General features: G+C 42.3%; 1 protein-coding gene across 3 annotated transcripts in view; it reads left to right on the top strand.

Annotated features, from left to right (window-relative positions):
- The window catches only part of TRPM4 (transient receptor potential cation channel subfamily M member 4), a 98,885-nt gene extending 79,679 nt beyond the window's left edge, over positions 1 to 19,206 (top strand). For all 3 annotated transcript variants that reach the window (XM_075190745.1, XM_075190746.1, XM_075190747.1), the window contains exons 15-25: positions 479 to 591; positions 2,145 to 2,243; positions 2,330 to 2,761; positions 3,846 to 3,978; positions 6,236 to 6,410; positions 9,497 to 9,665; positions 12,161 to 12,342; positions 12,696 to 12,828; positions 15,597 to 15,669; positions 16,202 to 16,298; positions 17,916 to 19,206. In XM_075190745.1, the coding sequence (XP_075046846.1) occupies positions 479 to 591; positions 2,145 to 2,243; positions 2,330 to 2,761; positions 3,846 to 3,978; positions 6,236 to 6,410; positions 9,497 to 9,665; positions 12,161 to 12,342; positions 12,696 to 12,828; positions 15,597 to 15,669; positions 16,202 to 16,298; positions 17,916 to 17,920 (1,611 nt within the window). In that variant the 3' untranslated portion in view covers positions 17,921 to 19,206. The remainder of the gene's footprint in view (positions 1 to 478; positions 592 to 2,144; positions 2,244 to 2,329; positions 2,762 to 3,845; positions 3,979 to 6,235; positions 6,411 to 9,496; positions 9,666 to 12,160; positions 12,343 to 12,695; positions 12,829 to 15,596; positions 15,670 to 16,201; positions 16,299 to 17,915) is intronic.
- Positions 19,207 to 19,539: the final 333 nt, after the last annotated feature.

Here is a 19,539-nt window from a genome sequence, read left to right as displayed (position 1 = left end):
TCTATAATATCAGTATGTGCCATCGGCAGTCTAAGTGGTACTGTGCAGTGCTTCTCACCAGTGGCACAATTGCCGCTGGAGCAGCCCATAGGCCAGGCAATATTGTTCCATCCGCTCCACAACTGAAACATGCTCCACCTCCGCTCATGCTCAGAAGAACAGAGCAGGGGACTCTGGAACGGACATATTGAAGGCCTCCTTTCTGGGAGGTTTGCATGGTCTTCTGGGAGTTGAGTTGTGCTTCTGGCATAACATTATGCACAGAGACTTGAGCAATACTACAGGTCCCAGAAAGTGTGGGATGGTGACATCCAAATCTTGCTACATGCAAGATCCGATAATAGGAATATTACGTGTTACCTTGACTTCAGATCTGAGGAACATGGGCAAATCAAGGCTCCACTCAGATCTGACTCTGAACTTATACTTCATGTTGTCTCTGAAGTCATTTGAATGGTGTTACCTTTCTATTTCACAGTCCATGTTAACAGAGAACTGGTGGGGTCAGATGGCACATAATACACCCGTGTGGGCGATGATTTTGACCTTCTTTTGCCCACCTCTCATTTACACAGATATGATTGAATTCAAGTAAGTGGCTCAATCTTTTGGACTGTTATAAAGTGTTAAACTCAAAACTTTTGTTGCACATGCTGTACACGCTAAAGACAAAACTAACTTTCCCCTTTTATGTTAATTAAAGAAACTAAAATAAGTCAAATGCATTAGACTAATTATGAGTATGTACACTATGTGGACAAAAGAATTTGGCCACACCTGTTAATTATTGAATTGAGCTGTTTCGATCAGACCCGTTGCCAGAGGTGTATAAAATCAAGCACCCAGCCATGCAGTCTTCATTTGCAAACATTTGTGATACAACATGGGTCGTTCTGAAGAGCTCAGTGACTTCAAGCGTGGTACTGTGATATGATGCCACCTTTGCAATAAGACAGTTTGTGAACTTTCATTCCTGCTGGATATTCCACGGCCAACTGTAAGTGATATTATTAGAAAGTGGAAGCATTTAGGAACAGCAGTAACTCAGCCACGAAGCAGGAGACCACGTAAAATCACAGAGCGGGTTCAACGACTGCTAAGGCGCATGGTGCGTAAAAGTCGCCAATGCTTTGCTGATTCCATAGCTGAAGAGTTCCAAACTTCCACTGGCATTAATGTAAGCACAAAAACTGTGTGACGGGAGCTTAATGGAGTGGGATTCCGTGGCCGAACAGCTGCATATAAGCCTCACATCGCCAAGACCAATGCCAAGCATCGGATGGAGTGGTGTAAAGCACACCGACACTGGACTGTGGAGCAGTGGAAACATGTTCTGTGGAGTGATGAATCACACTTCTCTGTCTGGCAGTCAGATGGGCGAGTCTGGGTTTGGCGGATGTCGGGAAAACGTTACCTGCCTGTCTGCATTATGCCAGCAGTGAAGTTTGTTGGAGGAGGGATAATGGTATGGGGCTGATTTTCAGGGTTTGGGCTAGGCCCCTTATCTCCAGTGAAGGGCAATCGTAATGCTTCAACATACCAAGTCATTTTGGACAATGCTAGGTTTTCAACTTTGTTGCAACAGTTTGGTGAAGGCCCTTTTCTATTCCAACATGACTGTGCCCCAGTGCACAAAGCAAGGACTACAAAGACATGATTTGATGAGTACGGTGTAGAAGAACTTGACTGACCCGCACAGAGCCCTGACCTGAAGCCTATCGAACACCTTTGGGATGAACTGGAACGGAGATTGCGAGCCAGGCCTTCTAGTCAAACATCAGTGCCTGACCTCATAAATGCTCTACAGAATGAATGGGCACAACATCTTGTGGAAAGCTGTTATCTCTACAAAAGGGCGACCAACTCCATATTAAAATATATGTATTTGAATACAATGTCATTACAGTCCCTGTTGGTGTAATGGTCAAGCATCCGAATACTTTTGTCCAAATAGCGTATATAATTTATTTTATATATATTCCCAGAGAAACATACTCATCTCCCAAACATAACAATCGTTCTGGTCAGGAAGGGGCAAAACAAAACCCTTGGATCATAATACAATGACAAGCCTTTTTTTTTTTTTTTTTTTCTTTTTTTTTCTTTTTTTTAATATGTATTTTTTTCACATTTTTGCTTCCTAGATCCTTTGACAATGAAAATGGAATTGATGGCAGCCAGAGAGTTGAAATGGACAGCTTAGATATTGACATAAAGACCACAGTGGCAGAAATCATGGAGGGGTAGGTGACTATAACATTACCGTTTGTACATGAAGTCACTTTGTTGATGTGTAGTAACGAATGCTGTCTTGTATGTTCCAAATCAGGGAAGAAGGTAGGAAGGAAAAAAATGAACTTGTAGAACTCACTCCTGGCAAGTCGGCTAATTCAAAGCATGCCGTCCCCAAAGCCGAAACCACTAAGGATAAGCAACGGCCACTATGGTTACGTCGCTGGAAACAGTTCTGGAGCGCCCCTGTGACGGCGTTTTTCGGGAATGTGGTCATGTACTTTACGTTCCTCTTCCTCTTCTCCTATGTTCTGCTCTTGGACTTCAAGCTGCCTCCACCCGACGGTCCATCCACCTCAGAGATCATCCTTTATTTTTGGGTCTTCACCATGGTTTGCGAAGAAATACGTCAAAGTTTCTTTGAGGGATCTATGCCTGTGACCCAAATGGTCAAACAGTACTTACAGGATTCCTGGAACCAAGTTGATATCACGGCCCTGTTACTTTTCATCATCGGAGTCATCTGCAGGTATAAATGTGAACATAGAGGGGCATATTCAATTAGGTTTCCGGTCCGCGGTAACGCGGAACCTGCGCAGTGTTGACGGTAACACGGTACCGCAATAACGCAGATTTTCCTATTCAACCCTATGGGGTGCGCACAAAAATCTACGTTATTGCGGTACTGTGGATTGAATTCGCAGCCCGTTCCGGCGCGTTACCGCGGTCCGGAAACCTAATTGAATATGCCCCAGAGATAGAAATTAGACACTTAAATATGTTACCTAACTAAAATCGTTATGCAGAGTACTAGAACTGGAATAACTCTTGGGGGTAAATGTATTAACCTCCAATTATAGCAAATCGTCGTTATTCGGTGACTTTGCAGGCAAAATTTAAAACGGCAATGTGTTTAAAGGCAAAACTTGGCTCTTAAATAAATTGCCGTTTTAAATTTGGCCGGCAATGTCGCCAAATATCATCGTCGATTAATAAATGTACCCCTTGGTACTTTAAGTAAGAGATGAGCGAGCCACTTCTTGTTTTGGTTTTATTTCTAAAACCATCCTGGTTTTGGTTTTGTCTTTTAGCTGATTTGTTGTTCGTTAATTTTCCGGCAGTTTTTTGGGGATTAAATAAGACCCCAAGAGTCGCGAGTTAACCACAAAAGATATTTGCATTCAGCGCATTTCATTTTGCACTAATGCACCCAGTTCATTGGCCTGTGCAGCTTCTCTTCTGGTGAAACACATTCCAACGAGCGCTTTCCAAAACCGTTTCTTAATTAATTAATTGCAACTTTTTCAGTTTTCTCCTAAAATACTGCTGATCTGAGAAGTATTGGACATCAGTCCTATCTTTACTAAAAGTGTCTGTATCAGAATTCCTGCATCCATTCAGTTCCTCATCACATGGAACTAAATATTGCACCAGAATTTGCTGCCATTTTGGCACGTCATGTATATCCATTATATATACTATATATAAGCACAATAGCACGAAAAATAGTGAACATGACCTTACATGTGGTAGCTGTAGGCATTTTCACTGCTTGGTAAAAGACTTGATGTGAAGCGAGGATATAATATAATATATATGTGTGTGTTCTACAGGATGATGAACCATACGTACGAGTCAGGACGGACCATCCTCTGTTTTGATTTCATGATTTTCACTCTCCGCCTCATTCACATTTTTGCTGTCAACAAACAACTGGGGCCCAAAATAATTATTGTCAGAAAGATGGTAAGTTTTTATGTAAACACATTCTATACAGGATCAAAAGTCCATTCTCTTAAAGTACATGTTTGTCTCTGTTATTTTTCAGTGCATTCTGCAATAAACAACACTATATCATACTTGCCAACTCTCCCGGAATGTTCAGGTCGGTCTACCGGACTGCAGGGAGAGCAGGGAAGTCTCCCACATCCGGCAAATACTTGGCCAAAATAATGCGATTCGCTGTGAATCGCGTCATTTTGGCCCCACCCCCCACATCAAAACATCATTTTGGACGCAGGGTGGGGGAGGGGGGTCAAAATGACAGCGCCCTGCCCCCTCCCGCCCTCTAGTCATGCCCCCCTGTCCGGGAGTATGCACTATATCCAAACATAGGATACTCCTGGGCGCTGATTTAAAATGAAAACCGATTTAAACTGGATTAATTATTTATATTAATTACATAAATTCGTAGACACCACTTTATTGCCAAGGGGAAGAAATTATGCAGCTCCCTTTAGGAATTGTTGTGTAACCAATCTTAATATAGAATAGATGAAAATTGAAAGCGCAAAAAACCTTCTCCTCAGCAGATATATTCCACCAACACAATAATACCCATCAAAAGATTTTATTAAAACACGTCTATGTAATATAACCATAGAATAAACTATAAGGTTCTTATATAAAATATGGAGAAACAAGCAGTTGTTAGATTAAAGGCTCAAATAATAAAAGTGGTAGGAGAGCATGATAGAGTTTATTAGTGTGTGTGTGTATATGTATATATATATATATATATATATTATAGAGGGCATATAGTGTAGTAAGTTTAAGCATCCAGCATACCTTCCAACATTTGGATGTACGATAAGGGGACAAAGAAGATTTGAAGATTGAAGAAGTTGAATATTTCTCTGCCACATCCACATCTGGAAAAGGCTTCGTACAACACTGTCCTCTCTGTTGCGCTTTTCTTTCTTTTTGAGATATAGATATAGGGCCCACCAGAGGGGGTGTAACCAGCCTTCAAAGAGGCGAGACCAGACACTAGAGGGGAAGTGGTCAGCCCACGAAGGACAGCTAGCACCATAGTGTAGTATATAAAGAATGCAGTGTGTATATAAAAAATACACAGTCTTGACCTGCCCCTTGGGCAGAACAGTCACCAAAAATCGGGATTGTGCCACTAGAATCAGAACATTTGACAGACTGTCCTGCTCTCTCCTACCTGTTCTTGTCACTTTCACCACCTGTGGCTGCTGGTTTCTTTAGTTGCAGCTTGTCTAGATCCTGGAATGTTGGGGGCCCTATTTGGAAAAAGAAATGGGTACATTTAGAAAATTCCAACCAACCCCGGCGTTAAATCAGTAGGACCCACAATTAATACTTAGGCCTTCCTCTAGCCCCAACATTAAAGTAATAGTATTCCCATTTAATAAATACACCTATTTCCCTCTCTCCAGACAGCCCCAGCAATAGATTAATAGCATGTATGTCTAATAAATATACCTATTTCTGCCATTAAATAATTCATATTCACATTTAATTAATAGACCTCATGCTCCTCAAACTCAGCCCCGCATTCAATTAATAGCACCCAAACCACCCCATCTTAAATTAATAGTCCCCACTATAAAATTAAATTGCCCCACCATCACCCCACAAGCAAAATAGCATCCAATAGTTAGCCACCACCTACCACACACATTACATTTCCACAAGCCCACTGTGCCATCACACACACATTACTGTGCCCCTTCATCACATGCTATGCCTTCTTATGAGCACACAGCACCCTCCATGCTGCTTTTGCTCCCCCCTTCTCCTGGCCCCCCTTTATCACACTGTGCCATGCTGCCTTGGCCCCTTCTCACTTTCTGCCATGCTGCCTTTACTCCCCCTTGCTTCTGTTTTTGCACTCGCCTTTTCTATCGGCTTCTTTCTTCTCTTCTTCTGTCTTCTCTCTCCTTGCCGACTCCTCTCTGCGCCACTCCTCACTGAAAGTCGGGCGTGACGATGTCACGACCGACATTCAGTGCGAACGGAGCAGAGAGGAGTCACGGAGCACCGCTGTCACGTGAATATTACCCGTATTTTACCCGCTCCCCCCACCAACGAAGAGGGGAGCGATCAGGGTCTGGGCCTATCGGGGGATAGCCTGTCCGCCGGAGGCCAAGTCCGACCCTGTTTCTGTACTAATCCTTATAATTCAATCCCTACAGCCAGAAAGTGCAGCTTTATAGAATAATGTTTTAGCATTTGTGTCTTTACCCTCCCATAGATGAAGGACGTCTTTTTCTTCCTCTTCTTTCTGTTTGTGTGGCTCATAGCCTATGGGGTCGCCACGGAGGGTCTCCTACACCCCAATGATATGCGTCTGAGCTGGATATTCCGCCGTGTCTTCTACAGGCCTTATCTACAGATCTTTGGTCAGATTGAAATGGATATGATTGACGGTAAGGAAAAAATTGTATAATATCTATACTTATATATAGCTCAATTTCCGACTTTAATTATTTTTTTTCTAGTCCGGTTCCCCCAGGCAGTTCAGCTGAAAAGGCTGGGGCTGGTTGACATTATGGCAGGGGGACCCCACACTGCGGATTTCCTTTATAGTTTTACAAGCCAGCCTATCATAGCCTAGTGCTGGTGGCAGCCTTAGTGGGAGGTGGTGGACCCCACTCTGTTCATTCCTTCTACCTGCCTTGTCGTAAGATATGCTTCACTCTAGGTAAATGCGCGTCCCTATATGTTCACAGATTGCACACATTTTAGTCCGCAATGCTTCTGTCACCCTACCAAATTCTGGTTTAGAAAGGAGTGGATGTGCAGGAACTGAGGGGAATTTCAACCAGACTCTCAAAACTATCGAGCCTCCTTTTAAAACTGGTAGGGGGAAGCTTAGGAGTAATGTTACAGCGATAATCAGATGCTTGGAAGAAGCTTGCAGTTAGTAATAGTAGAAAGAACAGTCCTCTTGTTAAAAGCGCAGTGTTCTGAAGTTCCCATGGTAACGCTTATGTCCCATTCGCTATGAGGTCTCCGTACGGGAGCGTCAGAACTTTTCTGGCTTGAAAAGCACACTGGTTTTTTTTTATATGGTCTTTGGACACTAGTCTAAGAAATATAACGATGCTTGGGGTAAACACAGATCTGATCTAAAAATAGAACTAAATATAAAGCCATGGAATAGTTTGAGAGTTTACAGTTCCTCATGTAGGGGCATCTACTACCTTGCTCACACTATTGCATACTAGAAATTTTCATTAAAAAAAGACAGAGTAGCCCCTCACCCAAATGAAGCTCCATGTCTGGGTGCCTGCTGCCAGAATCAGTCCATAGACTACTGTTGACATTTATTTGGTGTCAGGTGCATGCTGGGACATGTGGAACAGCCCATTTATTTTAACGTAAACTTTACTGTGTATCTTCTGAAATACAATTCAGTTTTGTCATTTGTGGAAGTGGTAATAAAGACTAGAGTGAGGGCGATCGGGACTGCTTTTATTACATGTCATTACATTTATTACATGCGTCTCTGTGTTGGAGCCTTTGTTTTACATTCAACGACATGTGCGTAGAAATAATTTTTTCTGTCCATATGCAATTGGAAGGCAAAAGGCTGATATTGGGCTGCTAATTTTTGTGCTGGCTACTTGCTCTAAGATCTGGTTAAGGTAATTTTAAAATCAAATATAAAATTCTTGAATGAGAAAATTAAGGTAATGTACATTAACTGCACATTATTAACAATAATAATAATAATTATTATTATGATCATTTATTTGTTAGGCGCCACAAGATTTCCGCGGCACCGTACAAACAGTAGACTATACAGGGTGAAACAGTATAGAACAATAAACAAAAAATACCAATACTTCAGAAACTCCAGGCAGGCTGATGCAGTAGAGGCGTTGCAGAAGAACGGGTGTGGAGACAGGAGGGAAGAGGGCCCTGCTCATATGAGCTTACACCCTAAGGGAGGGTAAACAGAACAGGCACAATGGGAGCCAGTAGAGGCAAGGGGGAGAGAAGAGGGGGGCTGGGAGAAGAGAGGGGAGAATGAGCAGAGGAGATGAGGGGGTTAAGTGGATGGTTGGTAGGCTTTGAGGAAGAGGTGAGTTTTGAGTGCGCGTTTGAAGGAGCACAGATTAGGAGAGCGACGGATGGAACGAGGGAGGTTATTCCAGTGAAGGGGCTACACGGGAGAAGTCTTGGATTCTGGAATGGGAAGAGGTGATAAGAGTGGAGGAGAGGCGGCGGTCATTGGCCGAGCGCAGGGAGCGGGCAGGAGTGTGAATGGAGAGAAGGTTAGAGATATAAGGGGCAGTAGAGTGGGAGAGAGCTTTGTAAGAGGGGGTAAGAAGTTTGAAAAGGGTTCTGTAGGGGAAGGGGAGCCAGTGTAAGGCAAGGCAGAGAGGGGAGGCAGAGGAGGAGCGTCGTGAGAGGAAGATGAGTCTTGCGGCCGCATTGAGTATAGAGCTGAGGGGGAAGAGATGGGAGTGGGGGAAGCCAGTAAGGAGGAGGTTGCAATAATCGAGACGGGAGATGAGTGCGTGGATGATAGTTTTGGTGGCATCCTGAAAGAGAAAAGGACGGATGCGGGTGATGTTGCGTAGTTGGAAGCGACAGGCTTGGGCAAGGGAATGAATGTGGGGGACAAAAGAGAGAGAGGAGTCGAGGCTGACACCCATGCAGCGGAGTTGGGTGACAGAGGAGATGGTGGTGTTGTTAACACCGATAGAGAGGTCCTGGTGGGATGGGAGTCTGGAGGGAGGAAAGACAATGAGTTCAGTTTTAGAGATATTTATTTTGAGAAAGCGCGAGGACACCCAGGAGGAGTTGGCAGAGAGACAGTCAGATACATGAGAGAGGAGGGAGGAGGAAAGGTCAGGAGAAGAGATGTAGAGTTGAATATCATCGGCATAAAGGTGATACTGAAGACCGAAAGAGGAGATGAGATCACCAAGGTAGGAAGTATAGAGAGAAAAGAGTAGAGGGCCGACAACAGAGCCCTGAGGGGCTCCTACAGGGACAGCGGAGGGTGTGGAGGAAGAACCGGATGTGGATACAGAGAAGGAGCGGTTGGCGAGGTATGAGGTGAACCAGGCTTGGGCAGATCCAGAGAGGGAGAGAGAGAGAAGAGTTTGCAGCAGGAGAGGGTGTTCTACGATGTCGAAGGCAACGGAGTGGTCGAGGAGGATGAGTAGGGAGAAGTGACCCTTGGATTTGGCTGATAGGAGATCATAAGTAACTTTGGCCAGGCCAGTTTTGGTGGAGTGGAGGGGGCGGTAGTCGGATTGGAGAGGGTCAAGAAGGGAATTGTCTGAGAGATGTCTGGTGTGGCGGCTGCAGACAATCCGCTCAATAATAATAATAATAATAAATATCATTTGTAGACTTCTATATTGGCACAAAATTAATAGCTTTTATTTATTTAATTAATGAATGGCAACTGCCACTGTACATGCCGTTTTCATTATACACCAAGTGTTGCAGCCGTCTTGTGTAATGTGCATCATTATGACTTCTTTCCCCACAGCTGGAAAACTGGGTGATAAGAACTGCACAGATGACCCTCTAGCCATCATGAATGAAATCTTGCCCCCATGTCCCAACACATTTGCCAATTGGCTGGTTATTCTCCTTCTGGTTGTTTTCTTGCTCGTTGCCAACATCCTTCTGCTGAATCTGCTGATCGCTATGTTTAGGTAACTAATGGAGGGAGGTAAAATTCTATCATGTTTTGGATAACATTATTTATATAAATATATATATACACTCAGTGTATAAGTACACCTGCTCGTTATTGCAAATATCTTGATAGCCAATCACGTGGAAGCAACTTGATGCATAAAAGCATGCAGACATGGTCTGGAGGTTCAGTTGTTGGTCAGACCAAACTTTAGAATGGGGAAGAAATGTGATCTAAGTGACTTTGACCGTGGAGTGATCGATAGTGCCAGACAGAGGGTGGTTTGTGTATCTCAGAAACAGCTGATCTCTTGGGGATTTCCATGCACTACAGTTTCTAGAGTTTATAGAGAATGGCGCGCAAAACAAAAAAAACATCCAGTGAGTAGCCGTTCTGTGGGCAAAAACACCTTGTTAATGAGAGAGGTCAGAGGAGAATGGCCAGACTAGTTCAAGCTGACAGGAAGGCAACAGTAACTCAAATAACCATGGGTGGTATGCAGAAGAGCATCTCTAAACATTGAACCTTGAAGTGGATGGCCTACGGCAACACAGAAGACGGCACCAGGTGCCACTCATGTCCGCTAAGAACAGAAAACGGTGACCGTGGCCAGTGGACCAAGGCTCAATAAAACTGGACAGTTGAACACTGGAAGAACGTTGCCTGGACTGACAAATCTCGATTTCTGCGGCATGCAGATGATGGGATCAAAATTTGGCGTAAACCACTTAAATCCATGGATCAATCCTTCCTTGTATCAACAGTGTAGGCTGGTGGTGGTGGTAATGGTGGTTGTGTAATGGTGCAAGGAATGACTTATTAGTACACATAAGCCCCTTTATACTAACTGAGTATTTTTTTAAAAGCCACACCTACCTGAGTATTATTGCTAACCATGGACATCCCTCTTTGGCCACAGTCTACCCATCTTCCAATGACCACTTCCTGCAGGATAACGCACCAGATCATCTTCTCAAGCCGATTCCAAAAATACTAATATATATATATATATATATATATATATATATATATATATATATATATATATATATATATATATATATATATATATATATATATATATTAGTATATCCAGACATAAGTCTTAATATCTTAATATATAAAAAGCATTATTTATATAAGGCTTTCCCTGTTGGTTGAAGCTGATTGCAGAAAAACAAATAAACAATACCCGTTAGGTTAACAAAGGTAGAATAAAAGGAAGAGTTAGATGTGCTATATAGAAAACTCCTGGTAAGTAATGGTAAACCTGATTAAATTGTCATGGTGTCTCCTCACGCACAGCCATATCTTGTTTCAAGGTTAAGATACAGAGCTGTACCTGGAACCAAGACTAATGTCTCTTGTACTCACAGATGTGTGTTTGTATATCAGGTAGAGATGCTCAGGCTCGGTTCCTCGAGAACCGAACACACCCGAACTTAGGGGATCCGAGTAGCGAACCGAGCCGGCCCGGTACTTTCGCACGAAAACAAGGCAAAACGTCATTGTTACGTAATCGGATCTCGCAAGTTTTTGATTCCTTTTTAAGATCCAAAATAACGGTGGGTGGGAGGGATCGCGGACCTCCATTTTTTTTTTCTACCACTGCTGTGTGCCAATGTGTCCTAGATGTGCTAGGAACTGCTGTGTATTTGTGTCATTGCTCTGTCACTTACCATCCAGCCATGTCGCTGCAGTATTTGTCCGAAAGTGTATGAAAATAATATTGTGACCTGTGAGGTGGTCAAAATTGACTGCAAATGACTTGAAATTAGTGTTATTGAGGTTAATGATGTAGGAACAAAAAAAGAGCAAAAATATGTGATTTTAGGATTTTTCCTAAAAAATCCAAAACCAAAACACACGAGGAAGGTTTTGCCAAAACCAAAACACGAAGCTAATCCAGATCCAAAACCAAAACCACTTCACGGGGGTCAGTGAGCATCTCTAATATCAGGGAGGGCTGGTCTTTCAATCTAACCATCCCCAGCCTGTGGCTACAATTGTTTTAATGCAGCGTTGGTTCATGGATTGTGAAGGTTTGGGGCTTAGCGGTTTGTACACAGGTCTAAAGGTGAAAGGCCTCTCTTATATTACTTAATGTGTCATTAAATACAGTAGATATCTGAAGTATAGTCCCTACTTATAGCCAACCTGAGTCACTATTACTACACATGTGATTCCCCAGCTTTGGCCCAAGTATTGTGGAATTACTGCCAGCTATTGTAGAACTACATGTTCCAGCATGCACTGGCACTCGTTGACTATTGTTGAGCCACAAGCATCCAGCATCCACTTCCAGTCCATTGCTGGCAGTGCATGCTGGAACATGTAGTTCCACAATAGCAGGGACAAAAAAAGGAGGCTTGAAAGTATTACACATAAATGACATATTTGCTGTATTTGTGGTATGTAAAATATCCTCAATATATACTAATATTGTTCATTCTCAAAAACTGGGTGCACGTGGTTCCGTTGTTCATTGTCTTGTGTCTTTCATCCCGTCAGCTACACCTTCTCCAAAGTACAAGGTAACAGTGATATCTACTGGAAATTCCAGCGATACAACCTCATCGTGGAGTATCACAACCGCCCAGCGCTGGCTCCGCCCTTCATCATCTTCAGCCACATTCACACTTTTATCAAGCGCAAGATCCGCAAGGTGGAGTCTCAGAAGATCAGACATTTCAGTGAGTCTTTCCTAATAGATAGTGATTGGAGGAAGAGATCTGACATATCAGAGCTGCAGTTATTTATTCGGCTCATAAATCCAAGACATTTTTAATACATTTTATCAACCATTTATTTTTACATTTAACTACACTTTTAACTCACAGAATAATAGAGATGATGACACATGCTAGACACTCTTTAAATGGTTGGTGCCTCTTGGCTGAACACTTTTCAACTCCTGTCCCTGATCAGAATGGGTGAAAAGTATTAAATAAATGGGTGGGGCTAGCGACGAAGTGGGTGGAGTTAAATGACGGACTTTCTTGTCCTGCACTTGCCGTTAACTAAATATCCCCACTGTCGTTTATAGTGTTGGAGTTAAAGGAGCCACTAGACAGCAGGATGCTCACCTGGGAAGCTGTTCAGAAAGAGAACTACCTGGTGAACATTGCCAAGCAGAAGAGGGACAGTGACACTGAGCGCCTGAGACGGACATCCCAAAAGTAAGAACTTAAAGAAACCAGCGCTACTTAAACGCTTGAGACAATGGCGGTCACATTTTTAGAATGAAAGTGAATTTTATACTGTGCCGCGATGGCAGAGAATAATAATAATAATTGTGTATATGTGTGTGTGTGTATATGTGTATATGTATATGTATAGATAGAGCTATAGGGATATATATCACTGAAGAGGGGTGTAGGGTAAGGGGGGAGGCTTTGCAAATCGTGTCATTTTGGCCCCACCCCCAGTGACGTAATGCCTCTCTTGGGTCTTTTAAAAAGACCCAAAGCAGGCATTATATCACTGTGGGCGCGGCCAAAATGACACGATTTGCAAAGCCCCGCCCCCTCCACCCATACACACCTCCATGCCGGCTCTGATGTGGGAGAAATGCCAGATCTCCCGGATCTACCCAGAATTTGTGAGCCACCCGGACATTCCTGGAGAGTTGGCATGTATGTATTTCATAGCAATGGACATTGCTTCATTTGAGTCAGTGAAAACAGTTTTATAACGGTTTGAAGGATGGCTAAACACACTATTGAAATTTTGATATAGGTTAAATTGCATTGTTGGGTTATACCCTGCCAGTGCAACTTTGTTATAAAGTAAATTGTGCTGGTATACTCCTTCCTTCCTCCATCACAGACACCAAAACATCCATCCCACCTTGTATCGCTAAAACTGCAGTTGTTTCTTTCTCTCCATATTCACCTTCAGAGCTGCTACACACAATGGGGTCTTTTATGAATGGAAAAGATGCATCCACCGGAAGCGCATTTCATTATGAGCACATGCAAGCAGTTTGTCCATGCCGGCCTGGTCAGCCTGTGGCTCTCCAGGTGTTGTGAAACTACAAGATCCAAAATGCTTTGCCTGTAGGTAGCCAGCTAATAGCTAGCAAAGTATGCTGGGGCTCATAGTTTCACAACAGAGCCACAGGTTGACCAGTCCTTGCTCTAGTGCATGTTGTGATATAGAATTACTAAAATTCAGCGCTCAAAGGAGTGCGTCTAAAGAGATCTAAATGTGCCGCTGCACAGTGAGCTAAATATTGCAAATATGAAGAACACTGTACAGCGCTCTCCCAATTAAACATAAACGGAACTGATTCATTAAAGAAAGTAAAGCCAATAAATGAGCAACTTTGCACCTTGGCAAAACCATGTTGCATTGGAGGGGGAGGTACATTTAAAATGTGGGGACAGATTTATATTTGGGGTAGGGCGTGTTCTAGATCAACTTTAAATTTCAGTGTACAAATAAAACTATCCAGTATTTGTGTGCTACATGAAAAAGCAGCCAGTATTTATCTTACGCGCAAAACCATAAACTAATTTGCACCCCTTGTACTGTAACATGGTTTTGACCAGGAGAAAACTTACTCCTTTTTGTGCCTTACTTTCCTTAATGAATCAGGCCCAAATGTGTCTATATAACATAATCACATGATCCAACACATCATTCGTGACAAAATAACATGCAATCTATTCAATGTGGACGTCCTTCAAAATCATTGTTAAAATATCCCCATATCTTGTGTAAACATCAAGAAATACAGATGATTTTTCTTCTAAGGCATCACTTGACCTCTTTATAATTACACTTACGGTTAGATGGTAGATATTCAGCATATAGTGAAATTCTTAGAATTCCCGAGAACCCTTTCTCATTTTCTCCACATAGTTTTTTCAAACAAATGAAACCTTTATTTCCAAAGGCTGATGATCACATTTTCTGCTAATCCATGTGCTTAACGGTGCATCCCAGATGATGGGATGAAATAACCAAGTGTTCCTGCAAAAATTCTGCTTTACATAATTAATCTTTGTGTTATTCTCAGACACAAACAGCTTATAAAGGGTAATACGTTTTAGGTTGGAGTAGTGTCAGAGCACTTATTGTATTCAGTCTTAAAGACTGGGTACACATGGACTAGATCAACCTGTAGCCACTTGGAACAGTAACTAACCGCAACATATTTCATGTCAGCCCACTCCTGTGTGTCTGTGTCTGGACAAGTTTTTAAAGTGGGACGGCTGAGGCCAACAGTAACTAACCGCAACATATTTCATGTCAGCCCACTCCTGTGTGTCTGTGTCTGGACAAGTTTTTAAAGTGGGACGGCTGAGGCCAACATACAGCCAAACAAACCTTTATATGCAGCACAGTGGCTTAGTGGTTAGCACTTCTGCTGCTCAGCAGTGGGGTCATGAGTTCGATTCCCGACCATGGCCTTATCTGTGTGGAGTTTGTATGTTCTCCCTGTGCTTGCGTGGGTTTCCTCCGGGTGCTCTGGTTTCCACACTCCTAAAACATACTGGTAGGTTAATTGGTTGCTATCAAATTGACCCTAGTCTGTCTGTGTGTGTGTGTGTGTGTGTGTGTGTGTATGTTAGGGAATTTAGACTGTAAGCTCCAAAGGGGCAGGGACTGATGTGAGCGACCTCTCTGTACAGCGCTGAGTAAATAGTGGCGCTATATAAATAACTGATATGCGTACATCCAATTTGTTTTGCCAATTATTTTATTTTTTTCACTTATGTCCAATGATTGTTGCAAATACCTCTTTTAGCTACAAATATTGTGGGCCTCACTTATAGTTAGAAGTAAATCCAGTTACAGGGGGCAGATTGACAAACCATCTTGCAAGGCAAATGGAAATGACTGCAGCTCTGATCAAGGTGAACTGTTCTCTCCCAATTATTGGGTGAAACTTATTAAAAGTCAGATATCGGTTTGTTACCACGTTTTATTGTTCCTGTAGGGTTGACATAGCATTGAAGCAGCTGAATGAGATCAAGGAATATGACCGAAGGTTGAAAGCACTGGAAACAGAGGTACAAGTGTTAATTATAAGTGTTAATTAAAAGCTATATGAGTTTTTAGCTACTATAAAGCATGCATAGTTAGGGTTGTTAAAAGCAAGTACTTGGGGGACATTTATAAAAACCGTCAGTGCAGTTTTTATAACTATAGGGCTGTTCTGTCCATTAATTTCCCGCTTATCTATTTCTGCACAGTTCTTCTGTGCAGCGGTTGTTATAAATGTCCCCCCTTCTTGGGAAGGTGACCTGCAGAAGGAGGGGGAAGGGGAGGGGAGGACACAAGCGTGGCCACGCAATGTACACCTGGGCTATCCAGTTACTTGGCACACTAGTGCTGTCACTTTCCGGCCACCCCCCAGGAGTTCATTCAAGGCTTTGAGGCAATAAGGAGAAATGAGGTCATGTGACATAGCATCATGTGTTTATTTCACATTAACTCCTCCAGTACTGATTGGGTATAGCTTCCATCCAGTCACCATTTTAATAAAAAGAGAGTAATGTGGCACATATTTGCATGTAGAGTAATGATATATATGCTTTCTAGGTCGAATACTGCGGTAAGGCACTTTCCTGGTTAGTAGACGCCCTTCAAGAGAGTGAAATGGTGAAAACTACTAAACCGCCTCCTGCCTCTAAGTACGGTAAGTGGCAGATAAGGAGAAGCGCCGTAGCCATAGCTAAGATTTCATTTAAAATATGTGTAAAATGTATGAAAGACATTTATCTTATTTCCTTGAACATACATGTGTTAGGTTTATAGACATTATTAGGAGGGCTGAATGGAAGAAAAGCTTTGTTTCTTTAAGAAGATCATTCACAAGTTACTCAATACCGTGTGCCAGACCTGGCAACCATGTGGCTCTCCAGGGGGTAAATGTACGAAGGAGCGATTTCTGCAAGTCAATGGAAAGCGTCAACTTTGCAGGGAAAATTTAAAGCGGCGATGGCTTGTAAAGGCAAGTTTGCCTTTACAAGCCACCGCCACTTTCAATTTTCCCTGCAAAGCCGACTATTTCCGACAACTTGCATAAATCGCTCCTTCGTACATTCGCCCACAGGTGTTGTGAGACTACAACCCCCAGCATGCTTTGCTACTAGATAGTCAGGTAATAGCTAGCAAGGTATGCTGGGACTTGTAGTTTTACAACACCTGGAGAGCCACAGGTTGGCCAGCTGTATGCTGTACTATTTCTGTGAAACTCCTGTTTAAGATCTGGCTGCCCCCCCCAATGTTTACGTTCGTACTCAGCAACAAATCAATTAAAAGCTTCTTTGACTTTAATTTGTCACTGTGTGTCTAAATTTACTATGCTCCCAAATTTTGCACCCATTGGGGGAGATTCACTTCGGCACGCGGTGTCTCCGAAACGTCCACGGAGACACTTGGTGCCAATGTTATGGTTGGAATCTCCGCTCATTTTTGAAAGTAGATTCCTACTGTAGTTGCAGACAATGTGCGCAGCACAATGTTCTCTCCCCAATAGTGTCTTTAGTTCCATAGTGTCCTTAGTGTTATCTCTTTAGCGATCCTGGTCCAATATAGCCTCCAAAGTCTCCAATATTCTGGTAGGGGGGAAGATGGGGGTTGGGGGGAGCAGTTGCAGTGTGCTCCTTTTATAATCATTAATCCCTATTAAAATATTATACGGCAATATCTTGAGAAACCTGAAATTTTTAGTAAAAATCCTTGAGTTTTATTTATTGGGCTGTTCTAAGTTATTCTTCATAAATAATACAAGGAATCGCCAATTACTTACTGTCCAGTGAAGACTGCTGCCAAGTACAGACAGACTGGGTTGGAGAAGCTCGTGGGTGGGCTGGTGGGCTGTCCCAGGGGAGGAGCCTGTGCGCTTATTATCCAATTGCAGCAGCTGGAGGGTAAGAGGTCCGGAGGGAGGAGCTCCTCAAGACCTTCATTTCCAGATGGCCGGGCCGGTGGACGAGCATTTATCACTTTCATATGTATGAATAGATGACTGTTATGTGGAGGCTTAAAATGGGATTTCAATGACAAGATTACATTACCAGTCACCATGCAAACCTCTCCAACAGTCAACCAGTTTGAGGATGGACACCAACCACTGTGACCCCTGCTGGTACCCTAGAGAACTGCATATATGCATTCCATTATATAAGTGATATCTATAATAAATTCTTTAGGGGTTTTCATGACAACTGAGCGACTTTATCTTCAGAGATTTATCAGTCAAATAATGTTGTTTAATATCCACTTACTGATATGTGTTTTTGTCTTCTAGGCTAATATAACCTCATTCCGTGCAAAACTTTACTGCCAAGACCATGGACATCACCACTACTTATGTCGTCCGCCACACTGGGAACGGAGGTCGGTTCTGCTCAACCATCAATGAGTGGAGTTTTTAAAGCTCACTTTATTTATCTGTTCTTATCTAATTATCCATTAGGACATTGTTACCCTTCATTCCATGTTCAGAAGCAATGTACATGTTTACCTTCTCCGTGGGAAAAGTTAATCCTTCAAGCAAAATGTGTAAATAAAATGGGAGAAATCTGAAATGAACTAAGTCCAGAACTACAGTGTGCCTATTGCCTAACACATTGATGGCATCCATTGTTTACATCGGACCAATACCTGTGACATCACTGAGTAGCGTTGTGCCAATACTGTCAATGGTTCATAATAATTTGATAATATTGATAGGCTAAGCCCTATCCTATCTGTAGCCACTTGTTCTATGCATCCTCTAGTAGAATGTATATAGAATCTATCTCTGTTGAAAATTCTACCATGTCCGTTGTCTATAGTTGGTCCCATCACTGAATCATCTTGTCAACGTCATCAGCATTGAATAAAAAAATAGCGTAATTTGTGCTACTTGGTTCATACCCCATGATGTCAGAATGAGCAGGTGGGGGCAGCTGGCTGTAGACTCAATATGCCCCCAAATATTGGGGGCACTCAAGCACTCAGAGCCTGGCACCTATGGTTACAGATTAGCTGGGGTAGGGGTTATATTTGCACAATATGTTTAACCTTTAACCCCTAAAAAAGAAAAAAAGTACAAAAAGGCCTTTAAAGTCTTAGGGGTATATTTACTAAACTGCGTGTTTGAAAAACTGGAGATGTTGCCTATAGCAACCAATCCGATTCTAGTTATCATTTATTTAGTACATTCTACTAAGTGACATCTAGAATCTGATTGGTTGCTATAGGCAACATCTCCACTTTTTCAAACCCGCAGTTTAGTAAATGTACCTCTAAGACTTTAAAGGCTAATTCCCCTTTTTGGACTTTTTTAAATGTACCCCTTAGTCTTCCTATATTATGAATGTAAGCCAGGAATATGCAGAGTACTGTAATGAGATACTTTCTGACTTTAGTATGACTCATTTCAGTGGTACTAAGTACCACTACCACTCATATTTATAATGCTATTGACTTATTTTGTTATTATGTTGTGTTGTATTTTTTTCCAGAAAGAAAAGCATGTGCATTTTTAACACAGGTCTCTGATTTTGTTGGGTACTTTTAACTGGTTCTCAACCTCATTAAAAATATATATTTAACATTTGTACTGAAAGTTGCTCTTTTGTTCAGGAAGTTGCCAGTGTTCTGCAAAACCATTAAAGTGAACTTAACGCCTCATATGTATGATGGTATCGATGCAAGATAAAATGTGAATATATAAATGTTATCATGTAGAAACAGCAAAACAAAATAAAGTGATGATAGTGATAAAAGTAATATAGTGATAAGCTGTAGCGTAGATAAAGACAGACTGAGACGGGAGTATTTTTCAGTGACTTGGTCTGTGGGATAGAACCCACTTTTGGGCTGATTTAATTAGCGCCGAATAACCTCAGAAGCGTCACTTGGTATGTTACCGTGTGGTGCTTTGG

The sequence above is a fragment of the Mixophyes fleayi genome, chromosome 11 (genome assembly GCF_038048845.1).
Source record: "Mixophyes fleayi isolate aMixFle1 chromosome 11, aMixFle1.hap1, whole genome shotgun sequence".
Taxonomy (NCBI): domain Eukaryota; kingdom Metazoa; phylum Chordata; class Amphibia; order Anura; family Limnodynastidae; genus Mixophyes; species Mixophyes fleayi.
Note: the sequence above shows the minus strand (reverse complement) of the source record. Positions and strands in the feature narration are given on the sequence as shown.